General features: G+C 35.3%; 1 protein-coding gene across 1 annotated transcript in view; it reads left to right on the forward strand.

Annotated features, from left to right (window-relative positions):
* The window catches only part of SLCO1B1 (solute carrier organic anion transporter family, member 1B1), a 90414-nt gene extending 73170 nt beyond the window's left edge, over positions 1-17244 (forward strand). The window contains exons 14-15 of the mRNA XM_011954965.1: positions 367-484; positions 16430-17244. Of these exons, the coding sequence (XP_011810355.1) occupies positions 367-484; positions 16430-16640 (329 nt within the window). The 3' untranslated portion in view covers positions 16641-17244. The remainder of the gene's footprint in view (positions 1-366; positions 485-16429) is intronic.
* Positions 17245-17526: the final 282 nt, after the last annotated feature.

Here is a 17526-nt window from a genome sequence, read left to right on the forward strand (position 1 = left end):
CCTCCATTTCAGGTTTCTTTGCCTAAGAAAAATCCCATATTAACCAACATAACTTCCCGGTTTTACTAACAACATTCTCCTTTTTACCATTCAGGCTTCAGTTAATTGCTACCACAAGAACAGAGTGTATAGGCATGTATGTAGGGAGGGTACAAGTGGGTAGAAGGCATCAATGACATTACTACATGATTTGGGTCTTTGAGATTTCAAATAACCTTTATTATTGGGTAGATGCAGAACAAAATAATAAATAAATCCTCCAAATTTTTAAACGTTTATTTAATCAAAATGTATCAATGTGGAATATCATGCAGTTACATTTAAAATATGTTCCCTGGACTGACATCGTCTCTTCTCCTATTACAGGAGGAATTCTGGCTCCAATATATTTTGGGGCTCTGATTGATAAAACATGTATGAAGTGGTCCACCAACAGCTGTGGCTCACGTGGGTCATGTAGGATATATAATTCCACATTATTTTCGTAAGTTGTCAAAAATATATTTCATTAATTTCTCTTTGACCATATTAATTCCTAAAGAATTTCATTTTCATTATATAATAGTATTAATAGTGATAGCCACCATTTAATGAAAACTTACTTTGCATGCAGTATGGTATCAAGCAATCTGGTATCTCATTTTAGTACTCATAGAAACTATAGGACATGGATATTTTCTTCTATTCTGTTATATATGAAGAAACAATGATTCAAGGATAATAACCAACTTGTCAAAAATTAGAGATAATAGAAAATGGCTAGGATTTGTATGTGAATGTTTTTTATTTCCAAAATTCTCTTCATGTTAGTATATATAAGGATAAATATACAAATGTAAATATATATGTGTGTGTGTGTGTGTGTGTGTATTCAATTGCCTCTGACTTCTCTAGAAAGACACAGAATGACTAGCTTGGACTCTGGACATATGTCAATTAAGAAAAAAAGGGAAAATATGTTTCTATATTACTCTATTCACAGGGAGAGATATTCCATAAGTGACATGAAGATAACTGCAGGGGCATCTGGAAAAACAAAATGCTACAATTATAGTTTACCTCTTTAAAAAAAAGTAATTTCAAATTCATATATTCACAAATTATACACTTTGAAATGTGAAACTACATGTATTAAAACTCATAGTATAATTTCTTTCAATTATCTATGAAACAGAAACTAAGTATGACCCAAATGCCCAAAACTGTAATAGAAAAAAGGACAAAATATTTATAAAATCTGCATCATTAAACTTTTAAAAGCAAATTTCAAAGTGAAAATATAAATTAGGAGAAAAATTTGCAACTTGTAACACAGACACAAGCAAATATCCTCACTATATAAGGAACTCTTAAAAATCAGCAAAAACAACATCCAATGCTGGCAAAGATGCAAAACAACAGGAATTTCCTTTCATTTTTTCTTTCATTGCTGGTGAAAATGTAAAAAATAGTGGAGCCATGCTGGAAGACAGTCTGGAATTTCTTACAAAGGAAAACATGGGCTTATGATATGGTTAAGTAATCATGCATCTAAGTATTTACCTAAGTTAGATGAAAACATGTCCCCACAAAAACCTGCACTTGAATATGAAAAAAATGGAAGCAAACAAGATGTCTTTCAGTAGGTGAATGGATTGCCAAATTGGGGTACCTTCATACAATAGAAAATTATTCAACAATAAAAAAAAGTGACCTGTCAACTTAGAAAAAGACAAGAAAGAAACTAAATGCGTGTAGCTAAGTGAAAGAAGGCAGTCTAAAGAAGCTTCTGAGCCTGGTGCAGTGACCCATGCCTGTAATCCAGGCACTTTGAGAGGCCAAGGTGGGAGGATCCATGAGGCCAGGACTTCAAGACCAGCTTGTACAACATGGCAAAGCCCTGTCTCCACTAAAAATACAAAGATTAGCCAGGTACGGTGGTGCACATCTGTAATTTCAACTACTTGGGAGGCTAAAGCACAAGAATCCCTTGAACCCAGGAGGCAGAGATTGCAGTAAGCCAAGATCATGCCACTCCTCTCTAGCCTGGCTGACAGAGTGAGACTCTGTCTCAAAAAAGAAAAAAAAAAATTAACAAAAATTAAAGAAGCTTCTGACTTTATTATTCTAACTATATGACCTTTTGTAAAAGGCCAAACTATGAAGACAGTTAAAGATCAGTGGTTGCTTGGAGCTCAGTGGGGAGAAGACAGGGATGAGGAGGTGGAGCACAGGGCATTTTAAGGGTGGTGAAATGATTTTATATGATTTTATAATGTTGGATACATGATGTTATGTATTTGTCAAACCTGTGGATCCATACACATACAACAGACAAACCACATAGAAAGCAAACTCTAATCTAAAATATGAACTTAATAACAATGTATTCATATTGGTTCATCAATTGTAACAAAGTTACCACACTAATACAAAATAATACAAACTATTAATGATAGGGGAAACTGTGTGTGTGAGGTGGGGAGTATACGGGACTTCTTCATACTTTCTGTACAGTTTTTCTGTAAATCTAAAATTTCTGTAAAAAGTAGGTTCTATTAAAAAAATCAAATAGCTCCCAAAGAAAATAATCACTAATGGCTATTAAATATATAAAAAGATGCTCAAATTAATTGATAATGATAGGATTGCTATTAAAACTCACTCAGATTGTCAACAATCAAAAATGCTAAGTAGACATTGTATTGGCAAAAGTACAGAACTTTGAGCCAGCAGCAAACTTCTAGAAATTTATCCTACAGATAGCTATACTCCCAAATAGATAAAATGGCACATATATAAGATTACATACATGTGTATGGCAACATTGTTTATGATGGCAAAATAATGGAAGCAACTTAAATATCTCTTGATAAGGGAATAATTAAATAAATAGTTCTACCTGCAGGAAAATAAATAGTCTGATGTCTTGAAAAAAGAAGAAAAAATTATTTGTTTACTAATATGGAATCTTCTTCAAGGCATATTTTTATATGGAAAAAAAGAACCATGAAGAATATGTATGGAGCATGCTACCATTTATGTGAAAGTGGAGGAAGTTTATTAGTTCAGGATACATCTCTGGAGTAAAGACCTAGCATCAAATTTACCAAAAAGACTTCCTTCCATTTAATGTGTAAATCCACTATCTAAAATCCCCAGTGGATAAAATGATCCAGCTTTTTCCAGAATTGTACCCCATAGGCATTCTCATAAATTTATTTAAATATTAATGATAGAAAATTTCTCATAAAATGGGAGAAAGAAATGAAAAGAAATTACAAATGAAAACTTCATAAATTTATCTTAATGACTTTTTTTAAGAATGTGTTCATTTTTTATTGAAATCATCATTTATTTCCAGAACACCTGGCAAGATGCTCCTCAGAATTTCCCCAAAGCAATGACCACAACTTCAAGTATTCATGTAACATTTTGAGATGGCTTTATAATGGTTTGAGTATAAAAAGACCCTAAAACTATTTTTAAGCCTTACTAGTTCCTTTTTGTTCAGTGAAGATTTAGTTAGAACTAAAGTGAAATTTTTAAATGTTTTATGTTAATTATTTATTAATGCATTCTTCTTGTTCAATATCTGTTATAGTACCCAAATTTTAATATACTGCAAAGACCACTGTGACATTATATAGTGTATATGTGTGCTATATATATTTAATATGCATATATATGCATATATAAGATAGATATATAATATATATGTTATTCTTGTGTACTTTAATTTATGCTCATCCCAAGACATTCAGATTTAAAGGGTCAGTCTTTGTACATCTCGACATATTTATCGTTTTATTTTCTCTGATTTCTTCTTGCATGTCTACAAAATGTCTCAAGTACTGATCTTAGGTTTTACAATAGTGATGTTATCTTCAGGAGCAATTTGGGTAGGGTCAGAATCTTGCAGCCTTCAACTACATGGCTCCTAAATCATAATTTCTAATATTCTGGCTAATTTGTTAGTTCTGCAAAGGCAGTCTAGTCCCCAGGCAAGAAGGGGCTTGTTTTAGAGAAGGGATTTTATTGTCTCTTTTTTCAATCTCTATAATACAAATGAAGTTCTTCCCAGAGTTAGTAGCAAAAGGAATAATTATTTGACATATAGGTTCTTTTATAAAATTGGCTATGTTGAAACTTTATTCTATAAGGAACATTATATTCTAATTTTAAAGCCTTGATGTCCCACAGGTTTTCTGTACAGTGTTCCTGACCTGTGATTTTGTGCCATCACATACCTGTAGGAGTTGGGTAATTTTTCCTCCTCTCAAGGTCCCAAGATAAAAAGTGCCAAGAAGAAAGGGGCATTCTTATCACAGGTCAGGAACACTGTACAGAGAATGCGTAGACAAGATATAAGGCCAGCTTTTCCCAGGGGCTTTTATTGGATCTATAAGTCAACTTCTATTCCTCAAAGAAAGTATTCTATTCCAGTTAAAGCCTTGGTAAAATGACCAGTTTATCCAGTTAGGTCCTAAGAATAAGAAAAAAACATATTCTTATTGCACTTATGCAAATAAATATACTGCCATAAGTTGAGAATACTCACAAATAGTTTTTAAATTCTGGAGAAATTAGTTAGAGGGAAAGCAATATGCTCCAAAGTTTACTCCCAGGAGCATACTTTACTCAATTGCTAAAAGTTGTAAATACTCAAAATAAAAAGGTTTATTGACTCTGAAAAACAAATGAATTAGCAATGTTTAACATATCAGCTCTCTGTGAGAGTCCTAGAAGTTTGTGTTTTTTTCTTCTATTCCAATAGCACAATTTCTAAAGTTATCAGGGGCTTGCATTCAAGAGTACCTGTCAGAGTCCTCTATCTGATTCTAAACTGCCTTTTGAAAAGGATCAAAACAAAACCATTTTCTGTGGATAAAAAAATCTTAAGAAAGCCACTATTAAAACCACAATTCACTAGGAATTTTGTTAATTCTGTGACATACAATTTTACATAACAAGTTTAATTATGAAAAACACTAAGTCATATCAGAATTTTAGGAGTTTCCCATTATTTTGGAACATATACCAATAACTTATTTATACAAATAGAGTCCAAAGAAAACCAAACACCATTTAATATTTGGCAGTGCTTGCTGTATGATTTTTGTACTAAATAAAACAAATATGCCATTTTTAGACTTTAGTAAACCTAATAGCTAAGCAATTAATTAGGTCAGAAAAAGACATACTCATAACTTATAATTTAATTTTGGAGAGTTTGTCAAATATCAATGTTTTAAAACACTGGGTGTCACAAAATAGGATCACAGGTTATTTAGTCAAAGTGGTAACTCAAAAAAATTTTAAAAAGACAAAAAGCTGCACTCATTGATATAGGAGAGAATTATCTTTCTAAACAACAAGACCCAATAAAAATAGCATAAGGCCACCTGAATCTGTTTCTTTCCTCTCCACTCTTCCCTTTTTCCTGCCATTTACCTAAAGAGGCAAACAAAATCCTTTCATTATCTTTTAATATTACACAAAAATTTTGTTCAGAAGAGAAAGTCAAATTTCACCTTTGCATAGTGTACTATTAATGTTAAACCCAATTCTTAAAAAAAAAAAAAAAAATCCTATAAACCAAGTTATGTAACTTTAGTTAGTTTGAGCATATAGTAACATTCTCATAAGCTTATTATATCCCTTTACAATTTTTATTTGTTAAACAGCAGAACAATGCTTTAAGAAAACCCTGTCATACTTTTATTACAATGTTCAATTTATGGAAAACTGAATAATACCCCTTTAACTTAGCTAATGTTTACACACAGAATTTCCTTTACAAGATTAATTTTTCACAAACCTTTCACAATTTGCTCAAACTTTTAATTGTATTCTAACTTAAGACATTCCTTTAGCCCTCTAAACTAGGCAAAAACAACATTTCTAAGCCTTCTTATAATCTTTTACCAAAAACACAGTTTGCTTTCCTTACATACTTTGCATGAAAAACTGTTACTCCAGTAATCTTAATTATATGTTACAATGTTAACTCAGCAACTTTTATTTTTGGTGAAAACCCTGATAAGTAGTGATTTTAATTATGTCCTTGGTATGGAGCCTAGGACACCAGACAGAAGTGCAAATAAGGTCTGACTCTTTCCAGAATAGCTAAGTAGCATGGCTAACTCAACATGTCCCTCAGGCCTTACCTAGAATCTAATGGTTCTAAAGCAATCAAATGTCAAAATTTTGAAGACATTTTTATTTTGCCAATAATCTTTATAACTGTTTGTATTTCCCAAAGATTACTAAAATCATGTGAACCAAAAGGCATTAAAGTATCTATTTCTCTGACAAAATATTTGACTAAATGCTTAGTTTTTTTTTTTTTTTTTTTTTTTTTTAGTAGAGACGGGGTTTCCCCGTGTTCGCCAGGATGGTCTCGATCGCCTGACTTCGTGATCCACCAGTCTCGGCCTCCCAAAGTGCTGGGATTACAGGCTTGAGCCACCGTGCCCAGCCAGTGCTTAGTTTTTAAGCCAATTAATCAGAGCTCTTTTATATATAAATGTCACACATAACATATATAAATACACAAAAAGACAGAAGAAGATTCAGTACTTGTAAGATTTTTTATTAGCCAGTTTTCTAATTGAATTAGTGACTTCAGCATGGAACCCTTTGAGGTAAAGGGCCAGGAAAGCAAGCAGTTTCTAGGGCCTAATAAGCAGGCACAGCTGGAAGGCAAAAACAATACGTAACACAATGTAAAACAGAGCAGAATTTTTGATTTTGAGAGAGTACTATCCTCCTTCAATGCCTGGGGTTCCATGAGGAAAACAGAGCTTTCTCCCAAAAATGGTACCCCCCGTTTTTCCCAAGGAGTCCTAGTCTGTCAGAAATTAACTTAGTTACTTTCATGTGGGCATCAAGGGTAGCAAAAAGACAGACTGAGGAAATAATTCACTCAAGTGAGAAAAAAAATAAACAAACAAAAAGTTATTCTCAAAATACAAGATCCAAGAAGAGAAAAAGCACAAAGGCCTTGTGTGTGTGTGTATATATATACATATATACACACACATATATATACTCACACAGAGACACATATATACACATATGTATATATGTGTATGCTATATATACATGTTATATACATGTATATATGTGTGTACATCTGTACACACATATGTATATGTGTGTGTGTGTATGTAGAGAGAGAGAGAAAAAGAGAGAGGGAGAGCACTTGGATATCCATTTTTAATTAAGGTGACTTTTAGCCATAGTGTCCTTTTAAAAAAAATCCTTTATATCTCTTGTAATCTGACTTTAGCAAGGCCAAACAGTCAACATTTCTGGCTTTTGAACTTCTTTGCAAATAGTAATCTCCTAGGTGAAATACATAAGCCTTAACTAAGGTTGTAACTTCACCATGAGTGTATGAGGTATTTTCAAATAGGTCGTGAGCAGTTTTTACAAGATCTAGAATCTTCAAAGGTAACTCAGAGAAACGAAAATTCAAGAAGGGAAGCTAGAAGTTGGTCATGGAGGAGTAGAGAATCAACAAATGGCAAAAGTCACAAGAATATCAAATCAGAAAGCACTCATTGCCTGGGTCAAGAATTGAGTCCCAGGCCACCATTGTGAAAAGACAAACCCTTAGTTTCTGAGCTACAGCATTGGTTAGTCTTCATTACCTTTCCCAGAAGGATTTTAGTGCAACCAACTTCAAGCTTGCAAAGGCTTTTAACTGTTCAAGATAATTTTTAGGGCTAACATTAACCACAAAATTCCTGTCCTCCAGATGGCAGAGACCAAGAGTAAGTACTGCCACATGGTTACAAGGTCAAGCTCCCAAGGACATAAAACAAGATGGGAGGGAAATCTCATCCAGTATAGGTTTCAGAAACACACAGCAAAATTTGTAACTGACCAGCCTGAAAGGCTGGCTTAAAAGGTAGGCTTATAGGAATCCTAAGGCTACTTTCTATATTCTTTCCCATGATACCCCTCTCCATTACAGAACAACACTAAACGACAAATTCTTAGGACAAAGTACACCAGATTTGCTAAAGCCTAAGACTAGTCTGAAAAATTCATTTTTCTATTAATCAGACTACACACACAGAGTGAGAGAGTGAGAGAGAGAGAGAGAGAGAGAGAGAGAGAGAGAGAAAGAGACAGAGACCAGAAGCTTGGCTGGTAAGAAATTCTTACCCCTTTTGCCAGCATGCCACGTTTCCGGGTTCCCTTTCTCTGCACTTCCAAAAGAACGAAGTGGCTTTTGATGACCCTACTCATCGCACTGTAGCTTTGGGGGCCAAGCCACTTTATAAAAGAAAATTATCCTTTTCTGTTTTGTAAAACCATAGGCAAAAGCTTCTCATTTTTGCAAGATGCTGCCCAATGGGCTTCATAAAGAATCAAATTAACATTTTCCACCCCTGCCTAGCAAAATACACATAACAAAACAGACATTTGTCACCTCATTCAGCACCCAGTATTGACCTGGCAAGGCTCACACTTTCTTTCATTGGTCCCTGTCATCTCTGATCCACTCAAGGTTTGGCGAGATAACCTCCAACTGGGAATTCAGTTCTCTGGGCAAGATGAAGAAGTGGACAGTCACCCCAAGTCAAGCCTTTTGAGCTTCCTTCAGGACTCACTGAATGTGACCAGACAAATAATGAGAGTTTTCTGAGTTAGATGGCCTACACTTCCATCAGTAGTTCCTTTAGAGGTCTCCTCCACGTATACAAACAAACACACAACAAAAACAAGACAGACAGGAGACCTTCCAAACCACAACTTCTAACCAAGAATTCCGAGTATTCCTCCCAAATGAACCTTCTATTCTCCACCTAAGAAATCTCCCTGAAATCTTTTTGATTGAAGAGAAATCTCCTGAACCAAGACTGTTCCTACTAATTAGAGAGAGCTAACCAACACCTCCAAAGGAGCTGAACTGAGACGTCAAAAAAAAAAAAAAAAAAAAACAAGGACCCCAAAGGAGCCAAACCAAGGCCCCTAAAGAAGCCAAATCACGATCCCCAAATGAGCCAAACCAATTGGGAGAAGGAAGGAGGTGTTGGCAGTGCCTAGAATACTCACCAAATTAGTTTAGAGACAGACACTATTTCCAGGAACTATTTCTCCATTGCAATTAAATCCATGCGCATTGGGTCAGCAGCACCCTGCCAGTAGGACATTGCCAGAGTCAGCCCACAGTCCAAGAGAACTAGGCAGTCGCTTGAGTTGGCCTCTGGATCCATCACCAGAGCAGGGCTACTGACCCACGGGCAGGTAGGCACAAGGGCAGTCCCAGATGAAACCCCAAGTGTGTAACCACCTAATGGGTTCACCTCGCCCACTGCCTAGACAGAGCTTATTTTTCAAGAAAGACGTTACTAATCAAAACAGGGGAATTGCAATAAACAGTAATTCATGCAGAGCCAGCTGTGCAGGACACCAGAGTTTTGTTATAACTCAAATCATTCTCTCTGAGAATTTGAGGACTGCAGTTTTTAAAGATAATTTGGTGGGTAGGTGGGGGGGCAGTGAGTCAAGAGTTCTGATTGGTCAGGTCAGAGATGAAATCATAGGGTGTTGATACTGTCCTGAATCACTTCCTGGGAGGGGGCCACAGCTTGAGATAAGTCAGTTTATCAGTCTGGGTGGTGTGAGCTCATCTGTGAATTTCAGGATCTGCAAAATATATCAAGTATTGATCTTAGGTTTTCAATAGTGCTGTTAGCCTCAGGAGCAATTTGGGTAGAGTCAGAATCTTGTAGCCTCCAGATGCATTACTCCTAAATCGTAATTTCTAATCTTTTGGCTAATTTGTTACTCCTACAAAGGTAGTCTGTTTCCCAGGCAAGAAGCTGGTTTGTTTTGGGAAAGGACTGTTACTGTCTTGGTTTTAAACTCGAAGCTGTAAATTAAATTTCTCCCAGAATTAGTTCGGCTTACACCCAGAAATGAACAAGAACAGCTTGGAGGATAGAAGCAAGATGGAGTTGGTTAGATCAGATCTCTTTCATTCTCTCAGTTATAATTTTGCAGGGACAATTTCATAAGCATTTAGTGCAATAAGCGTTCCACTTTACGCTGTTTAAGCTATATCCTACAGGTTTTAATATACTTTGTCTCGATTTTCATTTGTTTAAAACAAAAAAAACTGTGTTCTGCCCTAATTTTGTTATTTACCCAAAAGTAATTCAGGGCCAAGTTATATAGATTTCTTGTAATTGTGTAGTTTTGAGAGTTGCTCTTGATATTGATTTCTATTTTTATTCCACTGTGGTACATGAAGATGTTTGTTATAATTCTGATATTTTAAAAAATGTATTGTGACTTGACTTATGACTTAGAATGTGGTTAGTTTTAGAGAATGTTTTATAAACAGATAAAAAAATGCATTTTCTCTGATTTTGGGGAGAAGTATTATCTAGAAATCTATTAGATCCACTTGGTAAAGAGTCTAGTTCAAGTCGAAATTTTTTTTTAGCTTTTGGCCTTGATGTTGTGCCTGCCTAGTGCTGTCAGTCTCGTGTGGAAGCTTATTTCTCATTGTATTACTTTCTATCTCTTTGCTTAGGTCTGGTAGTATTTAGATTATAAATACGATTGCTTCAGCATTGAGTGTGTATATATTTAGATTAGTTAAATCTTGTTGAATTAAATGCTTTATCATTATATAATGCACTCATTTGGGTTTTTTTGAAACTGTTGTTGTTTAAGGTCTATTTTATTTGATACAAAGAGAGGAATTTCAGCTTGTTTTTGCTTTCCATTTGAAAGATAAATCTTTCTTCATCCTTTCACTTTAAGTCTATGGGTGTCCTTACACATGAGATGGATTCCTTAAGGGCAGCAGAAGGTTGTCTTTTTTTTTTTTAAATCCACTTTGCTACTCTATGTCTCCTATATGAAGCATTTAGGCAATTTACATTCAAAGTTAATATTGATATGTGAGACTTTGTACCTCTCATACTGTTGTTAGTTGCTTTGTAGATGCCATTGTGTAGTTACTTAACAGGATCTGTAGGCTTTCTAATTATGTGTGCTTTTATGGTAGCAAGTATCGGTCTTTCTTTCCTGTTTTGAATCCTTTTGTGCATTTTTTCTAAAACTGATCTGGTGGTGACATATTTCCTTAGCGTTTTCTGGTCTGGGAAATACTTTATTTCTACTTTATTTACAAATCTTCATTTGGGAGGTTATGAGGTTCTTGGCTGTCATTATTATTGTTGTTATTTTGTAGGTCTAACAATAGGCCCCCAATCTCTTCTAGCTTGCAATGTGTTAGCTGGGAAGTTCACCTTTAGTCTAATGGTATTTCCTTCATAAATAATTTGGCCCTTTTCTCTAGCTGCCTTTAAGATTTGTTCTTTCATACTGAACGTAGGCAATCTGATGACTATATTCCTCTAGAATGGTTGTTTTGTATAGTATCTCATAGGTGTTCTCTGAATTTCTTGTATACGGATGTGAAGCTCTCTAGCAAGACTATTTTTTAATTTCTGAATTATTCCCACAACTGTGTTTTCTAAGTTGCTTACTTTTTCTTTTCTCTCATTAGTGCTAATAATTCATACATCTTGTTTCTTTAAATAGCTCCATGTTTCTCAAAGGCATCACTCATTTTTTTACCTTCTGTTTTCTTTTTTTTTTTTCATGACTGTGTTAATTTGAAAGACCAGTTTCGAGATTGTATTAGTCAGGGTTATCTAGAGGGATAGAACTAATAGAATATATATATGTATAAAATATGATATACATAGATTATATATATAATTATATATATCTAGATTATATATATCCTATATGCCATATTATATATAATCTACATATAGAGAACTAACAGAATATATATAATATGATTTTATGTATATATAGGAGCATATGAAGGAGTGTTAACTCACACAATCATATATATATGTCTCATATATATCATATATATATATAACATGGAAGCATATTAAGAAGTATTAACTCACATGATCACAAGGTTTTACAATAGGCCATCCATAAGCTGAGGAGCAAGGAAGCCAATTCAAGTCCCAAAGCTGAAAAACTTGGAGTTTGATGTTTGAGGGCAGGAAGCACCCAGCATGGGAGAAAGATGTAGGCTGGGAGGCTAAACCAGTCTAGTCTTTTCATGTTTTTCTGCCTGCTTTATATGCTGGCCATGCTGGCAGCTAATTAGATGGTGCCCACTCAGATTAATGGTAGTTCTGCCTTTCCCAGCCCACTGACTCAATTGTTAATCTCCTTTGGCAACACCCTCACAGACACATCCAGGATCAATACTTTGCATCCTTCAATCCAATCAAGTTGACACTCATTATTAACTATCACAAATACCTTTAATTATTTTTTATGTTTAGTCTAATTTATAGACAAAGTTTCCAACTGTATTTTGGGATTCTTTTGGTAACTTTTTTAATTCCAGAAGTTCTATTGGGTTTTTTCTTAATATATCTAACTCACCTTTCATATCCTAAATTGTTTTTCTGGTTTCACTTATTGGTTTTCAATTTTCTCTTGGATCTTATTAAGTTTTCTTGCAATTTATATTTTGAATTATTTGTCTGTCATTTCAAACTTTTCAATATGATTAATGTCCATTGCTAGAGAGCTAGTGTGACCCTCTGGAGTTGTCAAGATATTCTGGCTATTTGTCCTGCCAGAGTTCTTGTGCTGATTTCTTCTCATTTGAGAAAGCTGGCACTTGTTGTTTTGAATTTTCTGTTGTTTGAATAGAACATTTTAAATTTTTTATTATTTCTTCCCTTGAGGATATGACTGTGGTGTATGTTGTGCAGGATGGTTTGGCCTCATTTCTGGGTTTCATAAGGCCAAGGCTTAGTAGGGTTCCCTTGGTTGTGGATAGATTCTGTGCAGTGGTTTTCTTAGGTGTTACTTGTTGTTATGATGTATTGGATGTATTATCTGACACACTATCTCTTATGGGGTGAGGGTATGGAGGTCTCAGGAATTTTAGCTTAGGGGCTAGCTCTAAGCTATTCTGGTGGCACGTTTTTAATTTGGTGGACAGTTCAGGCTGCAATCCAGTAGGTGATACTTAAGAGTGAGAGCCAATTTGTCCTCAGTTAGACCGAAACTGAATTGAAGCACTTTCCCTGGCCCTGATGGGATGTGGTATAAAGAAATCATGTATGGATATGTAAAATTTGGTGGAAATGGGCCGGGGGGGTCCACCAGTTTCTCATTCTCAGCTGGCAGAAACATAATCTGCCTCACTCTCCTGCCCCTGTTACAGGGCTCGTGACCTTCAGTCCACAAAGTCCTTGTCCTCTGTTTCCTGGCCACAGTGCAGCTGCAGGCTGCAGGCATGCCCCTCTAGTGACTATCATAAAAATGGATTCAGGGTGGAGCCTCTTTCCCAAGTCCAGAGCAGGCATCTCCATGACCGGTTTGTCCTCCATTACCAGGATACTACTGTTATGTGTAGGGAGGGGTAGCTGGACCCCGCTCTTCATGTAAGCCCAAGCAGTGCAGGTTCACTTTTATCTGGGCTGCAACTCCGGCAAAAAACATAAAAGATGCTTTATCTGAGTGCACACATGCCAGTCCTCAGCAGGAAGAACCACTGCTGTATCCACAACAGTGTACAGTGGAGAGGGTGGGAAATTACCGTCTACCCAGATTCATTCCTGAGTGTTGATACTGCCTCCTTTAGTAATGGTTGCTGTACCCATGTTCTCTTTGTCCCAAGGAAAGCTATAGTGGGCTACAGTCCCCACTCTCTTAGGGGAAGAACACACTGAGAGTTAGATCTCCAGAGGTCCTGCTGTTTCCCCAAAGTCCACTGACCCCTGTGCCTGCCAAAGTCAGAGAAGTTTGTTGGATATGTTTGCCAGGAATTTGGTGGTGTGGTGACTCAAAGATGGAGAATCCTCAGGCAGGGCAGTGGCATACCACAGATGCACAAACAGTGTGGCACCTCCTTCCTTTAGATAGGAAGGTGGTGCAGCCATACCTGTGCAGGCTGGCCACCCAGTTGTCTGTACCTGGGGAGATCCCAAATTGCTACCAATAGCATTACCCTGGGTCAAGAGGGCAGAGGAAATTCCCAACAATTTGGTGGTCAGCAGATTATCAGACATGTGAGGGGAGCAGAGAAGCACTTTTAGCTATGTTTTCACAGGGTTCTCTGGGGGTTGATTATTGCCAGACTTTTACTGCTTTTCTTTACTGCACCACAGCTTCTTCTTATGGGCACTTTAACAGTTCCTGGCTCTTTCCTCAGCTTTTCATTTGGAACTTCCTTATTCACCAGTAACCTTGATCTTCTTTCTGAGGAGATTTGTAATTTGATGTCCCTGGTCAGCCATCTTGAAAAGAACTTGACTATTTTTATTTTTATCAGTGGTAGCATGATATATCTTCCTGCATCTAATTACTTTTAAACTATACATCTTTAAAGTAGATTTCTCAGAGACTACATATAGTTTCTTTCTTCTTTTCAATCCTTTAACAAACTCAGTCTTTTAATTGGTGGATTTAGATCATTGACTTTAAAAGTGACTGATGTTGTTAGACTAATGTTGATCATAATTTTACTATTTTCTATTAGTTATACTTGTTCTTTGACCTATTTTTGTCTTCTATTCTTTTTTCTTCTGTTGTGGTCAACTGAATAGTCTATATGACTCTGATTTTATATGACTGTATAATTATAAATTTTTATTTTACCTTTCTTTGTGTATGTCAAGTTTCTCTCTAAAAAGCTTCTCTTAGCATTTCTTACAAGGAAGATGTACTGGAAAAGCATTTCTTCAACTGTTGTTTGAGAATGTCTTTATTTCTACTTTACTTTTAAAAGAATTTCACAGAGTACAGAATTTTAAGTTGGTGATTTTTTTCTCTTAAGACTTTAAATATTTCACTCCACTCTCTTCTTGCTTGCATGGTTTCTGAAGAGAAGCCTGACATATTTTCTCCCCTATAGATAAAATTTGTTTTTCTTTCTGGTTAGTTTCAGGATAAAGTTTCTTTATCTCTGACTTTCTGTAATTTGAAAATAACACACCTACATGTAGTTTTTCTGATCAATAATAACTTATTTGTATATTTTTAAATAACTTAGGAAGTGTAGTTGAATTGTTTGTAACTCAAAGGATAAATTCTTAGCATTTTCTAAGGTTCCCAAATCTGTGATTAGTGTCTGACATTAATTTAAGAGAAATTCTTAGTAACATTTTCTTTTTTTTTTGAGATGGAGTCTCACTCTGATGCCCAGGCTGGAGTGCAATGGCATGATCTTGGCTCACTGCAACCCCTGCCTCCCGAGTTCAAGTGATTCTCCTGCCTCAGCCTCCCGAGTAGGTGGGATAACAGGCACCCACCACCACACCTGGCTAGTTCTTGTATTTTCAGTATAGACGGGGTTTCACCATGTTGGTCACGCTGGTCTCTACCTCCTGACCTAGTGATCCTCCCACCTCAGCCTCCCAAAGTGCAGGGATTACAGGTGTGAGCCACTGCACCTGGCCAGTAATTATTTTTTAAAAATATTTATTTTGCTCCTTTTCTCTTTGTTTTCCTTCTAACTTTTCCATACACCCACTTATATAATTGGCTCAAAATTTTTATATAATATCAGTTGGCTTACTTTTTAGTCTTGTTTCTCTTTGCTTTTCAGTTTTGGAGGTTTTCATAGATATATCTTCAAATTAGAGAGTCTTCATCAGCTGTGTTCTACCTAACAATAAACCCATCAAAGGCATTCTTTATTTCTGCTACAAAATTTTTTATTTTTAGCATTTTTCTTGGAGTCTTAAAATTTTTATTTTTATACTTACATTGCCCATCTGTTCTTGAATGCTGTCTACTTTATTGATTAGAACCCTTAACATATTAATCATAGTTGTTTTAAATTCCATTTTGAAAATTTCCACATCCCTAACATATCTAGATCTGGTTTTAAGCTTATTTACTCTTTTCAATCTAAGATTTTTTTCACTTTTGGTATGACTGGCAATTTTTTTCATTACAGTTAAGCATAATGCATTGGGTAAAAGGAACTGCTTTGATAAGCCTTTATTAATAGGGCGTGAGGTGCTGGAGAAGGGATAGCATTCTACAGGCCTATATTTAGATTTAACTATTTTAGTTATAATCCAGTAACCTCTGGATTATAAATTTCAAACGTACTTCTCAGTTTCTCCTCCCAGCTGTAGGTGGGGTGGGATAGCTTAAGAGGGCTTGGGTTGTATATTTTTCTCCTGCCATGAAGAAGGCCAGAGGCAACTGGAGCATAGTTTCTATGGCTTCATAACCCTATTACAATAATAAAATATCTATCATTATGCCCCAATACAAATAATTATTAGAATTATTGTCTTAATATTTTATCTCTAATTTTATTTTTTTCTTTAGGATCCGGATACTGAAGGAAATGTTGTAAGTTATTATACACAATTTAAAATGATTTATTGTTCTATTTTGTCTGTTTCCACAGAAAGGTCTACTTGGGCTTATCTTCAGTGTTAAGAGTCTCATCACTTGTTTTATATATTATATTAATTTATGCCATGAAGAAAAAATTTCAAGAGAAAGATATCAATGCATCAGAAAATGGAAGTGTCATGGATGAAGCAAACTTAGAATCCTTAAATAACAATAAACATGTTGTTCCTTCTGCTGGGGCAGATAGTGAAACACATTATTAAGGGGAGAAAAAAAAGCCACTTCTGCTTCTGTGTTTCCAAACAGCATTGCATTGATTCAGTAAGATGTTATTTTTGAGGAGTTCCTGGTCCTTTCACTGAGAATTTCCACATCTTTTATGGTGAAAGTATTAATAAGCCTATGAATTTATAATAAAACAAACTATATGTAGAAAAAATGAGAGTACTCATTGTTATGTTATAGCTATGTATTTGTGGTTAAGGCTAGACTATAAGATCCATTCAAATTTAAAGTAAGAGGCATGGTTATTGTGTAATAAAAGAAAAAATGCTTGTTTAAGTAATTGTAATTCTTAATAAAACAAATGAGTAGAATACAGGTAGAGGTTAAAAAGAAGGAGGTAGATTAATATCCTAAGTAAAGAGAAATGCCTAATGTCTATTTTTTATTAAACAAACAAATGTGCAGTTTGAACTGTAATACTGAGGCCTGAAGTCCAACCTGGATGCATGCTACAATAATATCTGTTACTCACATAAAATTATATATTTCACAGACTTTCTTAATGTATAATTATTTTGGTCAAGTAAATTTAGAATACATTTAAATATTAATGAAGAAATAAAGACATTCCAATATTTGCAAGCTGTGATTGTCAAACAACATATTACATTATGTGTTAAGTTTCTATTGGATTTAATGGATTAGGAAAACTTGACTTTGACTAATGTAGCCACTCTCACCTTAGCTAGATTTCCTGGATCATTTGCTGCACCTTCTACATCAGCACTTGCTTCTTCACTTTGCACTTAGGTAATGAAACCAGCTTCTTTTTTTAAACCCCATGAACTAAATTCTACAGCATTTTTTCTTTTGCAGCTTTCCCACCTCTCTTAGTTATCATAGAATGACAGAGAGGTAGGACCT

The sequence above is a fragment of the Colobus angolensis genome, unplaced genomic scaffold (genome assembly GCF_000951035.1).
Source record: "Colobus angolensis palliatus isolate OR3802 unplaced genomic scaffold, Cang.pa_1.0 Scaffold11, whole genome shotgun sequence".
Lineage (NCBI taxonomy): Eukaryota > Metazoa > Chordata > Mammalia > Primates > Cercopithecidae > Colobus > Colobus angolensis.